Source organism: Gadus morhua, chromosome 6 (assembly GCF_902167405.1).
Source record: "Gadus morhua chromosome 6, gadMor3.0, whole genome shotgun sequence".
Taxonomy (NCBI): domain Eukaryota; kingdom Metazoa; phylum Chordata; class Actinopteri; order Gadiformes; family Gadidae; genus Gadus; species Gadus morhua.
In genome coordinates this window covers 18272051-18295195 of record NC_044053.1, presented here as the reverse complement: position 1 = coordinate 18295195, position 23145 = coordinate 18272051, and the positions used below count along the sequence as shown (strand labels likewise).

At 42.9% G+C, this 23145-nt stretch overlaps 1 protein-coding gene across 5 annotated transcripts in view; it reads left to right on the top strand.

The window, feature by feature from the left end:
- Positions 1-23145, top strand: part of ksr2 (kinase suppressor of ras 2) — an 88210-nt gene that overhangs the window by 29013 nt on the left and 36052 nt on the right. For all 5 annotated transcript variants that reach the window (XM_030359204.1, XM_030359207.1, XM_030359206.1 and 2 more), the window contains exon 6: positions 16276-16451. In XM_030359204.1, coding sequence (XP_030215064.1) covers positions 16276-16451 — 176 coding nt within the window. The remainder of the gene's footprint in view (positions 1-16275; positions 16452-23145) is intronic.

Below are 23145 nucleotides of genomic sequence, written 5' to 3'. Positions count from 1 at the left end.
GAGTCACTTCTATGAAAGTAAATCGGTGCCATCAGATTTTGAAAATAAAAAGCCATTGAACTCTAAGCACTGAATATTTATGCATTGAAATAACGTATTGTCGATTTGAATTGAACTCCTATTCAGCTTTATTTTTCAATGTTAAAAATTCAAAATCAAAGATTCAACGTCAAAAACTTCAATGTGGGGACGTTGATTACGTTGAAGTCATATCCAGATGCGTTATTTCAATGCAGAAATATTCAGTGCTTAGAATTCAATGGCTTTTTATTTTCAAAATCCGATGGCACAGATTTACTTCCATACACTTCTCCTTCGTCATGCTTACTTGATCATACCTCTCTCTCGTTGGTTACACAAATCTTACCATGGACACTTCCAGAACCAGCCAGCCAGCCAGACAATTCACGTCACAGTCATGTCTGCTAATTTATGAATGGAATTCTGAACGTGTCCCGCCTCCGAAATAGCCTGGCTATAGCCATGCTGCCTTGTGCGTGGAAAACCTGGTCAGGTTGCTTCTGGTAGTCCCTGTTTCATCCTGTGAGGCAGAGAGAAGTTTTAGTGTCCTCCACAGGCTTAAAACCTGGCTCCGGTCCACAATGTCTCAAAACAGATTCAACCATGTTGCTGTCTGTCATGTCCATCAGGATAGACTTGACTTACTGGACATGAAGTCAATTTGCAAGCAATTCGTGGCTGCAAATGAAAGGAGGAGAAAACATTATGGCTCTTTTGCCTAGGCCAGTGTTTTTCATCCTTTTGTGTGCCCCGGCACGTTTGACACTGTTGGATAACACTACAGTGCTATCTAGCTTTTATTTGTATCAAAACGACACAGTAATTGATATTTATCAGTTCATCACATCCATTCTAATGTCGTTTCGTTTACCTTTACCTTCACACACCAATTATTTAGTGGAAATGTGGAAGAATATCACACACTCAAGAGTAAAAACAAGTTGGTTTATATGTTAAAATTCTTGATGCTGTATTTCCCTTTAACCTTAACCTTTGCCTGTGTCTGTTCATTGAGGCATAAGATACAACTAAGAAAGGAAAAGGAATTCAGAAAATACGAATTCAAATTTAGATCAATATTCTTCCCATGTTATTTATCAGTCTACAAAACTGTCTGATAAGGCCTGCAATTAAAGAATTGATTTGATATGTATCAGTTCAATACTGCCATTCAAAATGTGTTTTCCTTTACAAATGTATCTTTTCAGAAGGATAAAATACATTTGTGAATGTTTTGCAGTGTAGTTCATTTATGACATACAGTATTTCTGTTCGAACCATTAATGGATCTGTCAGGTTTCCGATATGTGTCCCCTGCAATGTTAAACTCGTTCCTACGCCCCTGCCCGACACAGTGGCGGGTGAAGTGACACAATCCACCCACCACCTTACAAATCCACCCGCAAATGGCGTGTGGCGGCTGTTAATTTCCATCCCTGACACCCACACACACAGACACACACACCTGAAGAGAGTGAAGGCGAGAATGCGGAACACGAGCTGGTAGCCATAGAGAATAAAATGAAGTCTGGGACCATTCTTCTTTTTCACCCAATCCCGTGGTCCGGTTTAATTTTGCTGATCTGTTGCCAAGGGCTATTGTACAAGCCCCCCTCTCCCCTCCCCGCTCTTCCCATTACTCCCCGTACCCAAAAGAAAAAGAAAAAATCTGTTCCACTCTTGAGACTTCAAAAAATGATTTCAAAACTTCAGTCACCTGGCCCGTAGCCATTTATAAGGTTCAGAAGATCACACAGTGTCCCCCCCCCACACACACACACACACACACACACACACACACACACACACACACACACACACACACACACACACACACACACATACACGGAACATAGGTGAGGTTTTGATGCATTGCACTGGCCGCAGCAGTCACCTTCCCAATGGGAATATATAGGTGACTTGTATTTCAACGGATCCTTACGCCGCTGATGCCCACAGCATGCAGCAAATACCAAAATAGTACGAGTACGAGTGTCTTATTTGTCCTGTAATTGACGTGTCTAAAAAGTCAGTTTGAATCTAGATTTGATTACATTCCATGTGCGTAACACCCACACCAGAGCAGGGCTGGTAACGCAGTCCTCTACCTGCTTGTCTCTGTTGTAGCGCTGGCGGGATACAACTCCAAAAATGTATTTGAATGACGTATCCATTGCAGATCGATGGCATTTTTAAACGTTATGTAATGTTTAGGGCCAGGTTCTTTGTAATTCACCAGTTATGCAGAAATATTGACCAAACAATGGCTGTACACTGAGGAGGGCTGCTGCCCGACCGGCTCCTCCGGTGACACACAGGCCTCCCCGCTTCACATCGCTAGGATTCAGAGCTTGAATATCTGTTGAATATCCAATATGTTTTCTGACTTAATGTCACCGATATTGAAAATGCATAAGCTGCTACTGAGATGTATGTTTTTTTTATTACACCACCAGAAGGGATACACTGCTTTTCATTTCACTTTCGGTTTTAATGTTGGGACGTTCCTGACCGGCGGTCATTAATGTTAAATTTGGGCCGGTGTTATGAGCCAAATGGTATCCGAGCTACCTGGTTGCCGAACGCGTGCACGTGGCATGCGTCATCCAGATCATTCAGATGACGTTCACGTCTGGATATTCGTCGCAATTCCACAAACTTACTACCATTTAGTATTAAGGAATATTATTATTCCTGTTGTAAATAGCTATGGCTTGCAGAGTAAAACATTAAAGTTACTTACAACCCTACTGACGATCTAAATGAATGTCTCCTTATCACTGGATTGAATGGGATTTGACCTGCTCTGATACCAAACTAAATATGCAAGGCAACAATGGTCTCACCCATGCCACCATGGCATACCGACAGGTTGACAGCCATGAAGAACTCATCCATTTCAGTTAGAGCTGCAACTAACGATTATTTTAATAATCGATTAATCGGTCGATTACTTTTTCAATTAATCGATGAATCGGATAAGAAAATAAACATTTGTAATTGCCGCATCTTTGTTCAAAAACTGAACATTACTTCAAATTCACAGTGCAGACTGAACTGTAAAAACACCAGGTTATTGCTCCAACGTCCCGGAACTATTAAAAGTAATATTAAATGATAAGAAAATAAAGATATATAACTGGGATAACACAAAAAAACATACAATGTATGATATACATTTTTATATATACAGTATATAAGGGATGTCCATGGTTAACCGATAAGATCTTTAACCGGTAAATACTTACGGTTAAAAATAAATTAAATCATCGTAATTTCTCTCAGATGACAGGAGATTGTTAATTTTTATTGATATTGATACCATTTTCGAGACTCGATCCAAGTCTTTATTGATACCACTATTGATACTTTTCTATTATTTTGTTGAAATATAACTTTTATTATTGCTTGAATTGCTGATAAGATGATCATAGCTCAAGATAGGACGTTAAACAGGTCATAATTCCATCTTTAATATCAATTTTATATTGCTGGGAAAACAAGTTTTCGCCAAATTCTCCCCAATTGATGTGTTGCATTTGAACACATCAATCATATTACTAAGCCGACCTGAACGCATCACATTTGACACGGTTTGCTACTTTTTTTTTATGCTAACTAGCTCTATATCCTGCCGATTTTAACATGGATTTATTTTTTACATCTATTCTTAACTGACGGGACTTTCTACACCGTCCGGTTGTGTGATTACTACCGCTGCTTTGAATGACTGTTGATGCATGTGGTGCCGACTCCGAGCCTGTCTGCCCACCGTCTGCAGCAGGAGCAGCTGACAGAGTTTTGGGTTGGACTAGACAGATACTGAGTTGAAGGAGTTTTTTTAACCCAAAGACAGTCCAGTGTTAAGATATGACCAAAATACAAGCTGTGGTCGCTCACACTAAAGCTCGCTGTGGGCGTGCATGAACCATGAACCAACCTGTCGGCGGCTGGCTGTAAACAGTGCCGCGCCTACGAGTTACGTATTAATCGCGCGACTCAATTCCCCCTCGCCTGAGTATCAGCCCACCCTTCTTCGCTGGTGAAGTCAGTGAAGGCCCTCACCGGGGCCTTCAGAGTAGAGGGGTCCCCACCCGCAGCGGTGAAAAGGTGCTGAACCGGTGGGAACAGGGGGCACTGGGTTACCCGCCTGGAGGAAGACAGGGTGCGAAAACACTCGCCCTGCATGTCATCCGACATGGGGGCGAGTGGCGGGGCTGGCATAGGGATGCCCTTGATGGCCGCCGCCTTACCCATGATCTCGCCGAAGAGATCGGCCATCCGGCGCTGTCTCTCCCCCGGAAGCCCTGGAGCGGGAGAACTCGGACGCAGAGCGGGGAAAGACGTCGTCCAAGGAGGCGACGTCGTCAACATCGAAGTGCTCGCCGGCGTCCTGGGCTTCCGGAACTCCGGCCCCGAAGATGTCGATGGCCTCAGCGAAATCCACCGACAGGGAGAAAAAGAGGTGCCTGGAGAGGAGCCCCTCTTCAGGCAGCGTGCGGCAGGCGGCGCAGGAGGCGGGGGCAGCCAAAGCAGCCGTGGCGTGTTCAGCCCCGAGGCACCTGAAACATGCCCGGTGTCCGTCACCCGGCGCCAGGGAAGCGGGACAGGAGGCGCACTGGGGCCCTGAAAAGGGCCCGCCAGCTCTCACAGGAGCGCTCTCCAGTGGCCCTGAAAAGGGCCGTTGATCCGTGGCCTCGCCCACGCCGCTGCCACATGTCATCTTCTCGTTGGAAGTAGGGAACGCCTTGAATTAGGGAATTTCTGGTGGCTGACTTCACGAGTCCAGGGGCCTCATGTACTAAGGTTGCGTACGCACAAAAACGTGGCGTACGTCCTTTTCCACGCTCACGTTCAGATGTACAAAATGTGAAATGACCGTAAAAATGTGCGGTCCCCACGCCAGCTCCAGAGCTGTCGTACGCACGTTTCTACAGCTATTGTTCCTTTGGCGACACTTAGAGGTGACGCTGGGAAACTGGGAAAAAAGGTGAAAACAATGACTCTTTTTTTGTGATTTGCACATCAGAGACACACTAATGAACAATTAACACACCTTGCAATTATATGGGTGGCTATAAAAGCATGCGCAATGGATGAAGAAAATTGTTTTAAAAATGGCTGCGTTAGCGTTGTTAGAGGACATCGCAAATGGTCAAATCCGAAGGGCGCTGGAGACGCCGGGGCCGACGGAGCAATCCGTGCCCTCTCCTTGCTTTTCTGTTCAAAAATAAAAAATTTAAGTTAATAAACACGAGTCAAAGTCTTTAATATCCTGGCATCTTTACGCACGACTTATGTGTATTGCAAGCAGCCAATTGTATGACCAGTATAATTACAGCATTTATGACTTCAGCATATTTACCTCGGGGATGATCGGCGTCCCCTTCATGGGCTCCCACCACTCCGGTGAGAGCTGTGTCACCGATCAAAGCGGCCACTCTCAAATCGAAGGGGGAGAGTTCCCCCACTCCCGTCCCCCCACCTGTTGCGGTCACGCTTCGGCGGTGGGCAGAAACCCTCCGCTTCACCTCCACCTTGAGGTCTGACCACTTTTTTTAATTTCAGAGTGTGTGCGCTGCTGAGACCCCACTACATTGACGGCCTCGCAAACACGCTCCCACTCACTTCTCTTTTGTTTTGCATTTATCCCTGTTGACAGGGTTCCAATAGCATATGCTTGCGCATTTCTACCTCGTGGAGCAAAATTTCGAGCTCAGACTCCGTGAAGTTTCGTTTTTTGCCTCTGTTCATGGTGCCAGGTGATCGGATTAAGCGGTGAATCTCAGGTCCAGAGGCCTATTTAAATGAAATTGCATATTTAAATGAGGGCGTGGACAGGGAGGAGTTTGGCACCTCGGCATGTGCGCTCAATTCCACGTTGATCGAGATGTACAAAAGAAACGTGCTTGGATCCATGCGTTCGCACACTTTGATGCATCTGAATTTATTTGTGCGTAAGACAGTTTCTGGGTTTTGGCGTACGCCAAGTTTCAGTATGAAATCCACGCAAGTCTTAGTACATGAGGCCCCAGAACTTTTCTGAACCAGCCAGCTGTAATGACTGTCGCAGGTCAGCTGATAACTGAATGTCAATGAGTTCCATTTGTAAACACGCCTCGTTTAATGACACAACCAGCTCCTTTGCTTTCACTGCAAACTCCCCCACAACGTCCACACAGAAGGGGTCGTTCACAAATCTCATCACTTCAGTGGGGATACTGAAATTTTCAAACCTCGTTGCAAAGTTGGTTTTCAATGCATTTATCAATCCTGTCATTGCCTCAGTGGTTTGTAGACCTGCAGTGCGCAATGCTGGGGGAAGAAGCATTTTTCCAGAACATAGATCAGCAGAAAAAAGTGCCAGCCTTTTTTGAAAAGCCTGGAGTCTCTCCACAAGTTGCGCGACTGTTTTATCTCTGCCCTGCAGCTCCGTATTGAGTAGTTTCAGGTGGTGAAAGATGTCGCTCAAAAATCAAACGGCTGCGTGAAACTCTGCATTTCCATTAGACACAGAAAAGTGTGAGCTTTTTTCTTCTTTGAATTACGGGGAAACATCAGGATCTCTTCCTTAAGTTTGCAAAATCATTTCAACGCATTCCCTGGCGGAAAAGGCGGTGCTGTAAGCTAGACATAGAACGAATGAAGTTAATAATTGCCATGACAGTCCATGGTCTCTTTTAACTCACCATTTAGTTTTGCACACAGGAGGCTTTGGTGGATAAGACAATGCAGCGATCCCTGCTGTGGCGCTGTCACGTTAAAATTGTACCGGGGGCGAAAATTGTACCGGCCTACGTCATCAGTTGTTTACATCTTGACAACCTGCCTGGCAACAAACGAGGCGATCGTCTGTTGCCGGGCAGGTTGCAAAAAACATTTCGGCTCATGTTTCCCAAAGACGAAATAACATAATACAGGTAACGGATCGCTAGATAACACTTGTTTTTACTTTATATTAGTATTGTATTTAATTGTTTAATCGAATAGCAACAGACGACGCGATCGTCTGTTGCCGGGAAACGGGCGATCGCGTCAAATGACGTAGGAAGGTTCTTGAACATTCGCGTCCTGCGTCATTTGACGCGATCGCCCGTTTCCCTGTTGCTATTCGATTAAACAATTAAATACAATACAAATATAAAGTAAAAACAAGTGTTATCTAGCGATCCGTTATCTGTATTATGTTATTTCGTCTTTTGGAAACATGAGCCGAATGTTTTTTGCAACCTGCCCGGCAACAGACGAACGCGTCGTTTGTTGCCAGGCAGGTTGTCAAGATGTAAACAACTGATGACGTGGACCGGTACAATTTTCGCCCCCGGTACAATTTTAACGTGACAGCGCCACATCTGCCAACCTAGCGGACAGTGCTCGTGTCCTGCCCGACATCGCCGGCGCACAGTCCGTAACCAGCATATTGATACGCTCCAACCCCAACTGGTTCTCTCTGAAGAAGGAAATTACTTTTTCGAAAGGTATCTCACCTGTCATCTGTCCATCCAGTGGAATTACTCCAAGTAGACCCTCACAAAAGCACTCGCCATCAAAAAATCTAACATGGAGGCACAGCTATGCTACATCGCTGCTGTCGGTTGATTCATCAACAGCTAGCGACATCACCTCCGCTTTTTTGATTTTGTCCAAAAGAGTCTCAAAAACATCCGATGCAAGGGTCTCTAGTACTCTCTACTCTCCTTGATGTTGACATGTCAGAGATGGGAATTTTCTTGATTTTCTTTTCAATCACGCTGTTTCTGGTTTTCTCATCTGTAACCACCTCCTCGATCGATGCAAGCATACACTCTTTGACGGTCTCAGCATCTGTAAACAGCCTTTTATTTTTGCCTAATGTCCAGGCGACTCGTAGTGATGCTGATGTTGCTCTCTCTTGTTCTGAACAAGGGTTAGGGTGAACAACGGCGTCTCTGTTCATAGCATGAAGTTAGCCCCAAAATCTTCTGGCGGCGAGCATCAGAGCCCAGTGGTAAAGTGGTGTCGAAGTTAGGATGATTTATCTTAAAATGCCTTCTCAGTTCTTTACACACCAATATACACTCGCTGCAGAGTAAACACACAGGCTTCCCAGTGGCAAATCCAAAAAAATACTTCTGTGTCCATTCGCTAATGAATTGTCAGTTTTCTGAGTATACTTTTCGCTTTTTCAGAGTAGAAAGCGACATTGTGTTGATTCAACTAGGCCTCTACACTACCGCCTCCCTAGACCAGGGATGGGCAACTGGCGGCCCACGGGCTGCATGCGGACCTCAATCAGTGCGGCCCGCAGAAATTTTACAATTATTTTTAATTTAAATTTAATTTATGTTCATTGTAGTTTTATGAAGTCTCCGTGGAGAAGAGGGATCCGGTCAGTTTAAGTAGCACCCGCCTTGCTATTCATACTTATCACACATTATTAAAATTTCCATCATCTGTTTAAATTTAGTTACAAAATCTTCGAGGTTCGAGAAGCCCCAAAAAGTATACTTTCCTAGAGACCTTGCCGAATTTCTCTCTTTGAGGAAACCATGATAACTCCAATTAAATGCATTCTAATTGCTAAGTTGGCGTGGAAATGGAATGCAGAAGTAAAAGATGTCATGGTTTCCAAAAGTTTCCAGAAGGGTTACCCACCTGTAACAAAGACAATGCTACATTGTTACAGACATCCTTTGCCTTAAGTTAAATATGTGTGTATTAATTGTTGATAATGATTATTTGTAATGTTAAATGTGAATTGAGTGATTAGATGGCAGGGGGCGTGTTTTGTGCCACCTGCAAATTCACTGGAGATTGGCAGTCAGTGTCAGTCTGGTAAAATCACAACCTGGTGCAGACACTGTAACGTTTGTTTTCTAGCACCTTAAGCCTTTTGTTTAGTTAAGAGTTTATTTGTTATTTTGAGACCCTTTTTAGTCATTTTTGGAAGCCCTTTGTTTGAAAATAAATACTTTTTGGATGGAAGAAAACTCTGTTTTGGAGTGCGTATATCAAACACCACAGTTAATGCCCCGGAGGAATCACTCGCTTGGATGCCGTGACACGCCACCTAGGTTGCTGCCACATTCCACCTAGACTGTACACAGGATGGTGCATTGATGGTGTTTTGGTATTCATACTTAGAATTGGCATGTAGCCCAATCAAGAAGAGGAAGTGGCTGTTTGTGGCGTGTTTGTGTGACAGACAATGAGAGATGCCGTGCAGCATCATCAATCATATCATTTGCACATTTGAATGAAAACGACACCCTATAATTATCTTCTGACTTCAGATACAGTTTTGAAACTAACATGGTCATGGTGGAAATAACTAGCAGGATTATATGATTTACAGCGTATCTTAAGTTAATAACTCCGCAAATGCTACGATGTCTTCATATATATACACACTTATAGGCACTCGATCAAATCATCCCACCTTGGAGTAAATAAGTATATAGTATATGTCTCATTGCTTTCAGTTTTTTTTTGATTTTCTGTCTTCTAACCTATGCATCGTTTGTTTCGAACCATTGTAAAAATAAATAACGGTGTGCAAGTTTACATTGTTTACTCCATTTAGACTTTTAGCTAGCGACATCACCTCCGCTTTTTTGATTTTGTCCAAAAGAGTCTCAAAAACATCCGATGCAAGGGTCTCTAGTACTCTCTACTCTCCTTGATGTTGACATGTCAGAGATGGGAATTTTCTTGATTGAATCAATCACGCTGTTTCTGGTTTTCTCATCTGTAACCACCTCCTCGATCGATGCAAGCATACACTCTTTGACGGTCTCAGCATCTGTAAACAGCCTTTTATTTTTGCCTAATGTCCAGGCGACTCGTAGTGATGCTGATGTTGCTCTCTCTTGTTCTGAACAAGGGTTAGGGTGAACAACGGCGTCTCTGTTCATAGCATGAAGTTAGCCCCAAAATCTTCTGGCGGCGAGCATCAGAGCCCAGTGGTAAAGTGGTGTCGAAGTTAGGATGATTTATCTTAAAATGCCTTCTCAGTTCTTTACACACCAATATACACTCGCTGCAGAGTAAACACACAGGCTTCCCAGTGGCAAATCCAAAAAAATACTTCTGTGTCCATTCGCTAATGAATTGTCAGTTTTCTGAGTATACTTTTCGCTTTTTCAGAGTAGAAAGCGACATTGTGTTGATTCAACTAGGCCTCTACACTACCGCCTCCCTAGACCAGGGATGGGCAACTGGCGGCCCACGGGCTGCATGCGGACCTCAATCAGTGCGGCCCGCAGAAATTTTACATTTATTTTTAATTTAAATTTAATTTATGTTCATTGTAGTTTTATGAAGTCTCCGTGGAGAAGAGGGATCCGGTCAGTTTAAGTAGCACCCGCCTTGCTATTCATACTTATCACACATTATTAAAATTTCCATCATCGGTTTAAATTTAGTTACAAAATCTTCGAGGTTCGAGAAGCCCCAAAAAGTATACTTTCCTAGAGACCTTGCCGAATTTCTCTCTTTGAGGAAACCATGATAACTCCAATTAAATGCATTCTAATTGCTAAGTTGGCATGGAATGGAATGCAGAAGTAAAAGATGTCATGGTTTCCAAAAGTTTCCAGAAGGGTTACCCACCTGTAACAAAGACAATGCTACATTGTTACAGACATCCTTTGCCTTAAGTTAAATATGTGTGTATGAATTGTTGATAATGATTATTTGTAATGTTAAATGTTAATTGAGTGATTAGATGGCAGGGGGCGTGTTTTGTGCCACCTGCAAATTCACTGGAGATTGGCAGTCAGTGTCAGTCTGGTAAAATCACAACCTGGTGCAGACACTGTAACGTTTGTTTTCTAGCACCTTAAGCCTTTTGTTTAGTTAATAGTTCATTTGTTATTTTGAGACCCTTTTTAGTCATTTTTGGAAGCCCTTTGTTTGAAAATAAATACTTTTTGGATGGAAGAAAACTTTGTTTTGGAGTGCGTATATCAAACACCACAGTTAATGCCCTGGATGAATCACTCGCTTGGATGCCGTGACACGCCACCTAGGTTGCTGCCACATTCCACCTAGACTGTACACAGGATGGTGCATTGATGGTGTTTTGGTATTCATACTTAGAATTGGCATGTAGCCCAATCAAGAAGAGGAAGTGGCTGTTTGTGGCGTGTTTGTGTGACAGACAATGAGAGATGCCGTGCAGTACCATCAATCATATCATTTGCTTTCTACATTTGAATGAAAACGACACCCTATAATTATCTTCTGACTTCAGATACAGTTTTGAAACTAACATGGTCATGGTGGAAATAACTAGCAGGATTATAGGGCTGGGCGATATGGACAAAATCTTATATCACGATATGAGTAATTTTATATCACGATATGGATATATATCACGATATGGTATTTTTGAAGTAAATTAAAATAATAAATGGCTTAAAATAACCATACCTCACATTTGATCATTTTTTTCTTTTATTTTGAACTTGAATTTCCATGCTTACAAAGGAGTAAGTAGCGAACAATCTGTCATTAACTGCAGTGTCATATAGTGCAAACATCTTGTAAACATTGAACTGTTTTTTCAATACAAATAACATTTTTTTTTAAAGGTGTGGTTCACACCTGCCTGGCTGTCAGTCAGTGCAGTGTAATATAAAATAAAAATCACAGCATCACACAAATATTTTAAATACTAATTATACACATAAAATAAAGTTATGTGCTGTGCAAATAGCTGGTGGTAAAAATAGAACTGTTTCAATACAAATGAGATTTTTTTTCAAGTTAACAGGTGAGTCTCACACCTGCCTTGCTTCAGTCAGTGCAGTGCAATATAATTTTTTTTATTTTTTTTTTTCTCTCGGTATAAACGATATGGCCAAATCTCTCCCGGTAGACGCTTTCATATCGTCCACGGTATGATATCGTCATATCGCCCAGCCCTACAGGATTATATGATTTACAACGTATCTAAAGTTAATAACTCCGCAAATGCTACAATGTCTTCATATATATACACACTTATAGGCACTCGATCAAATCAACCCACCTTGGAGTAAATAAGTATATAGTCTACGGTATGTCTCATTGCTTTCAGTTATTTTGGATTTTCTGTCTTCTAACCTAAGCATCGTTTGTTTCGAACCATTGTAAAAAAAAATAACGGTGTGCAAGTTTACATTGTTTACTCCATTTAGACTTTTGAACTCTGTTCAAACCTTTTCACTTGATTTAAGCCTTTCAACATTTCTTTACGTTTTAATGTGGCTTTATTAAAACATATTTTAAACCCTTGCTTTGCCTTAAAGCACAAATTTTCCGCAGGAAAAGCATTTTCTACTTAGATATGTTTGTGATCATTGCTTTCACCTTTTACGTCCATGCCCACTGAATTGTTTCAAGGGCCCAGAGTAATTTCCCGACTCTAATCTTAATTTTCCGCACCCTTATTTATTCCGCCTTCCTTCCACCTGTAGTATGGCAGTCAGGAGCTGCGTCTGCCACGGATATTATTCCAAAGCCCTGTTTTGCATCAAAGCAACACAGGATGCTTTGCTTGCCACAGAGGTCTTGAATGGATAGTCTGCATATTCATATTTTCGGAGGATAAAATTGGAAGGTATATAGATGGCATTTGGTGCCATCTCGGGAAATATACACGCTCGTGTTAATTAGAACGAGCCAGCCGCATCGCAGGTTCAGAGCATGAGCTAAACGCTGCCGTTGACCGCGGCTTGGGAGTGTGGGGGATATTCTTTTTGCAATATTCATGACTCCTGCAGCTCTCTCTTTTGATATGACGTGAGGGAAAGGAAGAAAGGAAGTATAACCCAACCTCCTCTTTCCCCTCCTCAACCTGTCCTTGATCAAATACACATTCTAGAAGGTATCAAGGTATCTAATTAGTTGCAAATAGGGCAGAAGTGGTGCTTTCCTCGCAGCGTATGCGTGTGCCTGTGTGTGTGTGTGTGTGTGTGTGTGTGCGCGTTAATGCGTGCGTGAAGTATATGGGTAGCACAAGATATATGGGTAGCAGCACAACTCTATGGCTAGTACCAGATCTATGACTAGCATCAGTTCTATGGCAAGCACCAGATCTATGGCTAACACCAGAGTTAAGGCTAGCACTAGGAATAGCTCCAAATCTATGGCTTATCAAGTCTCACGCATTCGGCGTGAGACACACGCAATTCCACCCATGCACACGCTCACACGCCACTCTTCGTATTTCTCACACAGAGAAATAACCAGGATAGCGGCCACCAATTTGGGCCGCTATTTAACAGTGGAACAGGTAGGAATCAAATGGGTTTCCCGTACGTAGGGTAACCAGACGACCTCTTTTGCCCAGACATGCCCGCTTTTTGAGACACTAAGAAAAATGTGTGGCGGAATTTCAAAATCGTCTGGGATTTTATTAAAGCCTCATACATGTTCACATTGAATTTGCGTTGCGTTGCTCTGGGTCGTTCACAAACTAGTTAGGCTGCGCCCTCCCCTACTCAGTTCTGTTCGCTTTGCATTGGTGGAAGTGAGTAGGTGAAGTGGTTAAATAGAGCCTTCAGACGGTTTGACTTACTGAGTTACCATCATGTTTTGTATTTATTCTTTTACCATTATTGTTTTATAGGGACAAACATTGACACATTTCTCCTACAGGGGATTGATAAAGTTCAGCATTGGCCTACTGAATGTCACAGATATATTTTAAGCATTGGACTGAATGCCACATAAATATATAATTATGTTTTTGCAAGTTTGCAACGTTTAAAAGTTCAGGGGAAAGTACCTGCCTCTACTGGTGTTGCTTAAGCAAATAGCCATTTGAGGCAGTGTTGTTTCTGAATATTAGTGTTAAGGGCCAATAATGCTTACTATACATTAGTCACCATGTCTGTGGACACATTTGTATGCAGTCACATGTTAATATACCCCCCCGCCGACAAAATCTCACTCTGAACTCAGTTCAAAACTTGAGAATCCTATATGGCTAACAACAGAGTTACGGCTAGCACCAGATCTATAGCCCCAGATCAATAGCTAAAGCAAGATCCATGGCTAGCATCTGCATGTTTTGTTGGATTTGTTTAGGTCCACTTAGCCTCAATATTGAAGGTTGAGCTAATGTGACTCTAACTCCTGGGTAATCAAGTGGTGTCCCTTGATTTTGCGTCTCGACATGAATATCAATGCGTATGAATGCTAATGAACGTGGCGGTGTGCTGCCCATGTAGCGGCAACGCTACTGAGCTTCACTCAATTCACGCCCACGCCTTCCCCGCTGTTCCCTCCCCACCCAAATGTTTTTCCGTTCCAAGGTGGGAATCCTGGCTTCATCTCACTTCCCCTCTCTCGCCATCCTCCCCAACCTCCCTTTCCTCGGTCTAAAAACTGTCTCCATCATCGAAATGGTGGGTAAAGAGGGCTTCCACGCAGGAGATGAATGGTCTGAATGAGACGGGAGCGGCGTACGGTGGGCTAATCTGAATAGGTGACAGGAGGTGTGCTGCTGTGGGCGGGTGTGTGGGGGGGGGGGGGGGTTCCCGTGGGACGCTCCCTTACTGCTGGAGCCGGGGCTTACTAAGCGCTCTAATTGCGTGACTCACACTATGGCAGAAATAAATAAATATAAAAAACGACAGGGGAGCAAAGGCTCCTCTAAGGAGGTGTAGGAGGTGGAAGTGCAGAGTTCCCACTCAGCCCAAACTAAATGATTACCACTCTGCATGCTCGGGGAGAGACTGTCTTCACAAAGTTGAATCAGGAGTAACTTTTCCTTTTCTCCTTTTTGTTCTCTGTTCCATTGACGTCCTTCTTCATGATGGATGAAGTGCCCGGCTCTGGCTGGCTCTGGGGAACGCTGCTTTATCCGTCTCTCAGCTCTCTGTCCTCGCCATCTCCGCCCAGTCCAGACACCAGAGCTCTTCCTCTCACACACAAAACTGTTTTGAAATTGTCTGCCTTTACTTACTTTTACTTGAGTTCATCGTCACACATCATGCACGCACGCACGGTCGCATGCACAAACACACACACGCGCACACACACACACACACACACACACACACACACACACACACACACACACACACACACACACACACACACACAATGAAGCTGTGTTCAATGGTATGTTTTGATGTTTTTCCTTTCCTATGCATTTTACCTCATCTTCTGGATCGCTCTCTCTCTCTGATCACTCTCTCTCTGTTCTGCAGCCTCCATTTATTTAGTACTGTCAGACACATATTGGCTCTCTCGAGGCTGGGGAGCAATATGGTCCGGCTTCATATTGTGTGTTTGTGTGTGTGTGTTTGTGTGCGTGCACCAACAAGTGTGTTTATGATCACATTCTGGTGAAATGGTTTGTTCCCTTTTGTTTCTTTATGATGGACGGTGAATGGCTGCAAAATGAGATGTCTACCTCAAGGCCACCATCAAGAGTAATAAAGACTGTCTGAGTCAAAAGGAAAATTTGCTTTTTGACTTCAATTGCAGGCGGACAGGCACATGAAAATGAGACTTTGTGTTGCTTTGATCATCGTACTGTTGCACTATGCTGGTGAATCGATGATGCGGCAGGTTTGGGTAACAGGAAGGAAGGAGCTGCACATGCACCAGGTGGCTTACTTTCTGTTTCCTGTCACTCTCCGTTAATACATTTAAATCAGCATTCAACCACATTGCACATCGTCCAGTGTAAAGTTAAACCGGATTAGGTTGGACTTCACCATGTATTGCTACTTCATGATTACTGAAAGAGATTAGTTTTAGCACGGCCCTAATTGTCTAATAATATTTGTGGTTGGAGAGTTAATGCCAACCCGCTGAAACGCATAATGTTTCACTAGAAATAAGCGGCGAGGGCAATTTCTATTGGTCGCTAGTTCTCTAACCGCATTTTCACTGTTATGCCAAGGAGGCTACCATGAACCACATGGCAACCACCAGAGCAGATGATGGCTAATTGGGGGATTTGTATTCTATTACCATTGTCTTTCTTTTGTGTCTCATACTCTTCTTGATGATTTTAATCCTCTTCGTCATACCACATCATTTTGACACGTTTAACAGAGGCACCGTGAATCTTACAAAACACACACACACCCGCGTGTGTGCACACGCCTGCACACGCCTGCGCCCTCACACACACTTCGCCCTCATACCTCACACAGCAGCTTACCCGACATTAAGCCTGTAATTATCTAGTTACGGCGAGCCGCGGCGTTCTGACAGTTCTAATCCGCCTGTGTGTAATTATTTTCTCCCGCTCTCTCCCTCCCGCCTCAGAGCCAAGAAGAAGGCCAAGCCGCTGAACCTCAAGATCTCCAGCGGCGTGGGCAGCTGTGAGAACCTGCCGTCCCAGCGCTCGCCCCTGCACAGCGACCGCTCCCTGCGCTCCTTCTTCTTCCCCTCCTTCATCCCCTCCACACCCCCCGTCCACGCCGCCGACACGCCCTCCGGTAGTGAGTACCCCACTGCTTTTGTCTCCGTCTCAACCCCGCCGACACACCCCTGACTCACACCCACACTTGATTGATCCTCACTTTTTTAATGCTCGCAACTTCCTCCTCCTGCTCTTCCTCCCCCTCCTTCTTCTCTTCATCCTACTCTCCTTCGTCGTCGTCGTCCTCCTGCTCTTCCTCGTCCTCCTCTTCCTCCTTCTCTTCCACCTCTTCCTCCAGCTCCTACTCTTAGTCCTCCTCCTCCCTGCCTCAATCTCGAAAGGCATTTTCTCATTTAAGCACATAGTTTTAGTTAGCCTACTTTTAATGCTAAATATAGAGCATTTAATGCACTTTCATAGAAAATATATCTATATGTGGTTTAATGGGCATCAGGTGTGTGTTTCAGAGCGAGTACCAAGCCTCAAAACCTGGATAGCCTCTGACTTAGTAGAATAAAATAAATAAATCAAATCCCCCTTCCGGACGTGGAGGAACATAAACGTTTGATGAAGGAAACGACCTGAGCGATCCTCAACGACCTCAGGTTGCGTGTCACTGCATGCCGTTTCCAGCCATAGTTGGCTCATTATGGACACTTGGCACCAAACACAGGAAGCCATTAGTTTGTAGGAGAGAGAGAGAGAGAGAGAGAGAGAGAGAGAGAGAGAGAGAGAGGGAGAGGGAGAGAGAGAGAGAGAGAGAGAGAGAGAGAGAGAGCGGTGAAGTGAGCGATGGGGAGGAAGAGGGGGATGACTGCAGAATGTTGGCTTAGTGAAGGGAGTGAAGAATGGTTGCCCCTCAGCATTTTTCTGTTGTCCGTAGACCTTTAAGTAAAAGTCATTAGTGTTTAACACTTCAGAGCATGGGGATTGGGCTGAGGGTTTGGCTGAGATTGAAAGGAATGTAGGCTGGGTATGTTTATTTATAAAGCCCCATTCAAACACATGGCGAATATAAACTAATATAAATCAATGGCGCAGTCTGTAGGATTGAAGCTGAATTTTAGTTGGCCTGAATTAGGCTGTAGTGTGCCAGTAGGACCTTCCCAATTGATGCCATCATCTACAAACGCATCAAGAAGCCATGGGTCGAGGGATGAGTTTCTTTATAGATTTATACATATTATCTAGTTATTTAGTCTGCATGACAATACATCATAGCTTACAAATTGGATAGAGATTATGATTGTTAATATTACCGCGTTGTGGTTACGGTAAGTCAAAAATGTGTCCTCTAGAGCCGTTGGTCCGTTCTGGGCTACAGTGTAAACATAGTGCATTATGGTTTGCTCCATGTTAAGAGGACCCACTCCCTATGTAGGGATCACTTTAAGGTAATGAAAACACATCCTTATGTTCATGGGATCATTCACAAATGTAAACATACTAATGAACATTATAAACTATTTCTGCCATGTCCGTTCCTCTAGAGGCCACTTAATAATTAAATCATGCTTAAAATATTGTAAAGAAATTAGAAATATAAAATAAAGGTATAGGTTATGTTGATGGTATTACATATATTCATCAAAAGCTGTGGAAAAAAAGCTGATTTAACAGAATAAAGTGTTCAACGCCACCAAATGCTTCACCATACTTGACTGGAAGCCTGGGAACAGTATGCCAACCGGCCCCTGATAACCTGAGAGATCTACTGGGCTCATAACGCACAAGCAGGTCGGAGATGTATTTTGATCCTATGCCATTTAGTGGTTGTAAACTATTAGTGCTGCAAACAGGAAGACAGTACAGTGATTATGGCACTGTGTAATGTGGTCCGCTTTGTTTTGGTTATTTAAAACTCTAGTGTGTCTTCATGGTTGTGCAGACTTGATTAGGGCTACTATCTTGTAGATAAACACTTTAACACACAGTTTAACACAAAAAAGGTAGAGAATTCGAAGTTTGAAAGTTAAAGACTTTGTTATCAATTGCAAAGAAGTAATAAAAAAACCTGTTCTAGAATCCGTCCTCATGTTATAGACCCAAATTGTGTGAATTTATCCTACCTGCACTGACCAACACCCTATGCCTATGGCCTAGACATTGGATGCCTCATTGAATTGAACTGGAGATAGGTAGCTGAACACATTTAATTAAAGTGCTCTTTCCTTCTTTATGGGGGGTTAAACATCAACCTAAAACTAGCTGTCTTGTGAACATCCATCTCAGAGAGCTATCAAAAGGTATGATTTATTCCAGCTGGTTTTCCATTGGAATTTGGTCTTTGCTTAGTCTAGCATGCAGGCAAGATAATGATTATATATTACCTTTAAATGTTATCGTAAATTTCTCCCATAACTACAGCGATGAAGCTGTTCAATGAAAACCTCCTTGGCCTCCCAGCCTTAAACCATGGACGATGTTTTTGATGAAGGGAACACTGACTACGGGAATATCTTATTACTACGTCATCCAATGTAGGATATTGGGCTCGAGCCAGATAATCGAAAACAAAAAATCTTGTAGCATATATATCTATCTGTTGTAGAAAAGCACACACTTGGAATTTCACTTTCAATGTGTCGGATTATTGAAACTGCCAGATATATTTAAGATGTTTCCTTGTAAAAAGCTGTTGATTGCAAAAGGAGAGGCGTCTTTCTTGTTATGCTTGTTCGTACATTTGCATGCAACTAATGAGCTTACGAGAGAACGGCGGACATGTCCGTCTAAAGTTAAGTTAATGATTAAATTATTATTTAATGTCTTGTATGCAAATGTGTGTGAAATAAAAAACTTTTCAATAAGAAACAAACGTACCTTTGGTGCTGAAACGACTGCTTGCTCACACATTACATTATTTTGTGCTGTTGTGTTTTATTAATTCTCATTCTCATGTGTCGTGGCAATCTCTCTATCAGATATTGCGTCTAAGACAGATGAGATATTTAGATGCAAAAAGCACACAATACTTGCAGGCAATTGCTGGTCATATATATTTGTAATAAAAGTACGAACAAAGATACATCACAACATAACAGGGATACAATACAATAATCGGAGGCCTCAGATGGGAGTTTGCCCTGCGTCTCACTTTATTCTCTAATGGTTTCGCAAGGAGAAGTCCACTGGGTTGCTAAAGTCGGGAGTTCTTATACACTTAGATCGGATCCTTGAGGGCAGCTGTCCCCCAATAAACCAAAAGCCTTTGTTAACCAGATGTTAATGTATTGATTGAAGTTCCTTAAGAGGTCATAAAAGGTGGTTGCGCCTTTTCCTTATCACCCTTTGCTTCTCTGCGCTCCCCAGGGGGTCAAGGAAATGGTGTCCAAACCAAACTACAGACAACACAGGAACGGAATGTGAAACCAGATTACATCACACGAAACACAAAGATTTACATTTTAGAAGACCCTGCAGTATAGCAAGATGGCAAGACAATACATGGAACGGAATGTGAAACCAGATTAAATCACACGAAACACTTAGATTTACATTTTAGACGACCCGGCAGAATAACAGGGCGGCAAGACCATACACGGAATACTATGCAAAACCTAAGTTCATAAAGAAAAACGTAACTTGTAGATTTTCCATCACACATGTCTTTGATATAAATGTAATTTGTACATGTCTGTTTCTGTGTGTGGGCATTGAAGACATGCTGCTTGTGGTGGGTGTTTCAGGAAGGCACGGGCGACTGAAAAGTGAATGCATTCGACTCCCTTTATAATTGCTATGATTGTCGTTACAAAATCGTATTTCAGTACAAATAAACTAAATCGTTTTGAGTAGTTTATAGCAGAGGTGGGGGTAAGTCATTCATGTGCAAGTCAAAAGCAAGTCTCAAGTCATAACCTTCAAGTCTCAAGCAAGTCCCAAGTCACTGTGGTGAGAATCAAGCAAGTCACAAGTCAAGTCATTGCTCAGGTCAAGCAAGTCACAAGTCAAATCATACAAAAATCTGATGATCTAACCCAGTTTCCACATTTAAAAATCGGTAAAGAGAGTGGTTCATAAGTTGAGTATTATTTCAACATTAACAATAACAATGTCTTAACAATAACAATAACTCAAACTATTCAAAACATTCCAAAACCATTATGTGCATAGTTTGAAAATGTTTTTTATGATCATTACCTCCAACCTATGAACAGAATCAAATATAACCTCTAGGTAGCTGTATACGACAACAGTTCATGTCAATCACTCAATCTCCCTACATGTTGTAGAATATTATTTGCAACACATGGCATCAGACATGAAAAAAAAGATTATTTCAAAAGTAATATCACATACACATACTGTAGGAAGGGGAAATAGTAATACACAAGCCTGAAAGCTGGTAGCAATCTTGCTGCCTCGCAACATACATTGACTTACAATGCATTGCATTTGCAAAAATATAATTTGACAGTAGGCTACTTTGTCAATGAGTTCTGAATGATGCGGTCACATTATCACCCCACCATGGCTGAACACGCGTTCAAGAGGTGCACTTGATGCAGGGACTGCTATAACTCGTACCTCCACCTTGAACAAAAAGACACTTAAAACCACTGAGTTAGAAGTAGCCTACTGACATGAAAATTAAACAAGTCAATCATCAGTGGAACGGGCAGGGCTCGAAAAACTCCAGCCAATGATTTTCAGAAACACCGAGTGGCATTGGACAGTAAGTACGTCAATCAAACGGTCGTACTGCACTCCCCCTCCCCCCGCGCGTGACCTCGTGCCAGAGCAAGCTTCTGTTTGTTGTTATCCTGCGGTAGCTACTGGAGCTAGTTTACTAGCTAATCCGCATTTGGACCTAGCGCTAGAATACAACCCTAAACTCCAACCTAGCTAGCCTGCCCTGGCCCACTCTCGCGCATCTGTGTTCGCGCTCGTGTGTGATTGCGCGTCCAGGTACTTGGAATGGGTGGAGTCAGAGTCAGCGTTGAAGGAGAGGGGGTAGGACCATTTGAGTTGCGTCTTTTCAAAATCTGCTGGCGTATCGCAAATCACATATCCAACCTATAATCTAACTTTAGAAAAGTCATTTCGAGTCATCTGTCTCAAGTCTAAGTCAAGTCCCAAGTCATGAAGACCAAGTCAAAGTCAAGTCGAGTCTTTTATCAGTGTTAGTCAAGCAAGTCTCAAGTCCTCAAATTTGCGACTCGAGTCTGACTCGAGTCAAGTCATGTGACTCAAGTCCCCCATGTCTGGTTTATAGTGTCTGTCTAGTGGCTGATAATAGAGAAGTTAATGTTGGAAATGCACTGGGAGGTTATGTAGTGGTTAACAGTGTAGATAGAGTGTTGGATATACTTTATATAGTAAGCCAAGATTCCTGCCGGTTTCAGTCAATGTTGTTTACAAGAAGTTAGAAGGCCAAGTGGGTCAGCAGCTCACTAGCTTTAGCACACTTTAAAGGCCTACGTGCAGGTTAACCGGAAGTTTTGATTAATGGGTACATAAAGCACTCTAAATATGTGTATCATTTATAAAATGGCTCCAAAATAGTGTTGAAGTCCAGTTTTTGGCGTTTTTGGCAGTAACGGGTGTTTTCTAACGCCATTCGGCGATGACGTCACGTTGGGGAGAGGTGGTGGAAGGTAGCCTCAGCCTAGTACTGGAACTATGGCGTCTAAGAGGTGGCAAGAACCACAAATAACATGTATGATGGCCCACAGCAGTATAATTTCGAACCTGTCAGGCGTGAGAGGGCGAATGAGGAATTGCCGAGAACTGATCAAAGCCAATTAAATGCATGGTCAGAGGAGAATGAGTGGAGAGTTGCTATCATTTAGCAAAGCAGGAGCTAGTCAATGAACAGCAGTGCATGCAATAACTTTTATTTATTTTTACTGTCAGTGAATAGCACAGAGTGAAAGTCAACGTTTTCTTTATATCTAGTCACAGGGATTATGTCGTAAGTACCGGTAAATTTAGTCAGAAGATCTAAAAAAATAAATAGAAGGATTATTGAAACTGCCAGATATATTTAAGATGTTTCCTTGTAAAAAGCTGTTGATTGCAAAAGGAGAGGCGTCTTTCTTGTTATGCTTGTTCGTACATTTGCATGCAACTAATGAGCTTACGAGAGAACGGCGGACATGTCCGTCTAAAGTTAAGTTAAAGGCATATTGTACGATTTTCAGTGATATGCACTTTTTAATATGTTGTTGAAATTGTTTTTTACATCCTGACAGCAATAAATAACTTATGGGCAATGAAAAAGAAGCGAAAAAAAAACGAATTCTGTATCTGCTATAAACCTGTTAAAATGCTTACCAATCGGAGACATTGTACCCGAATCTAAAGAACCAATCACAAGCCTGCGCGTTCTCTCCCCACTGTGTACGAGCCTGAGCCGGCCTGAGCGCGTTCACGGAGGGCAAAGAAAGCGTTGTTATCATAGTAGTTCATGACAGTGGACTAGACCTAGTGAGCCTACAACGTTAACACGATGGAAGAAAAAAAAAAAACAGAAGTTACCACTGCCACCGTTACTTGCCGCGGTTTATCCTTTTAAAAAGGCAAGAAAAAGAAAGACAGAAAATGAAAAGGCAGCAACAAAAAAAAAGTTGGAGAATGCTCGAGGAAAAACGAGAATAAATATTGGATTCGCTTTTCAGCGATGGCGACAGCTGAGGGAGTTGAATGGCCTGAAAAGTGACGCAATGGTTGCCGTTGAAGTAAGCCGTAAGCAGCAGCAGCGCTCGTGCACGGCTCTGTGTCGAGGGGTGGGAGCAGGGAGTCCTGAAGGGTGGGGGAGGAGTTAAACG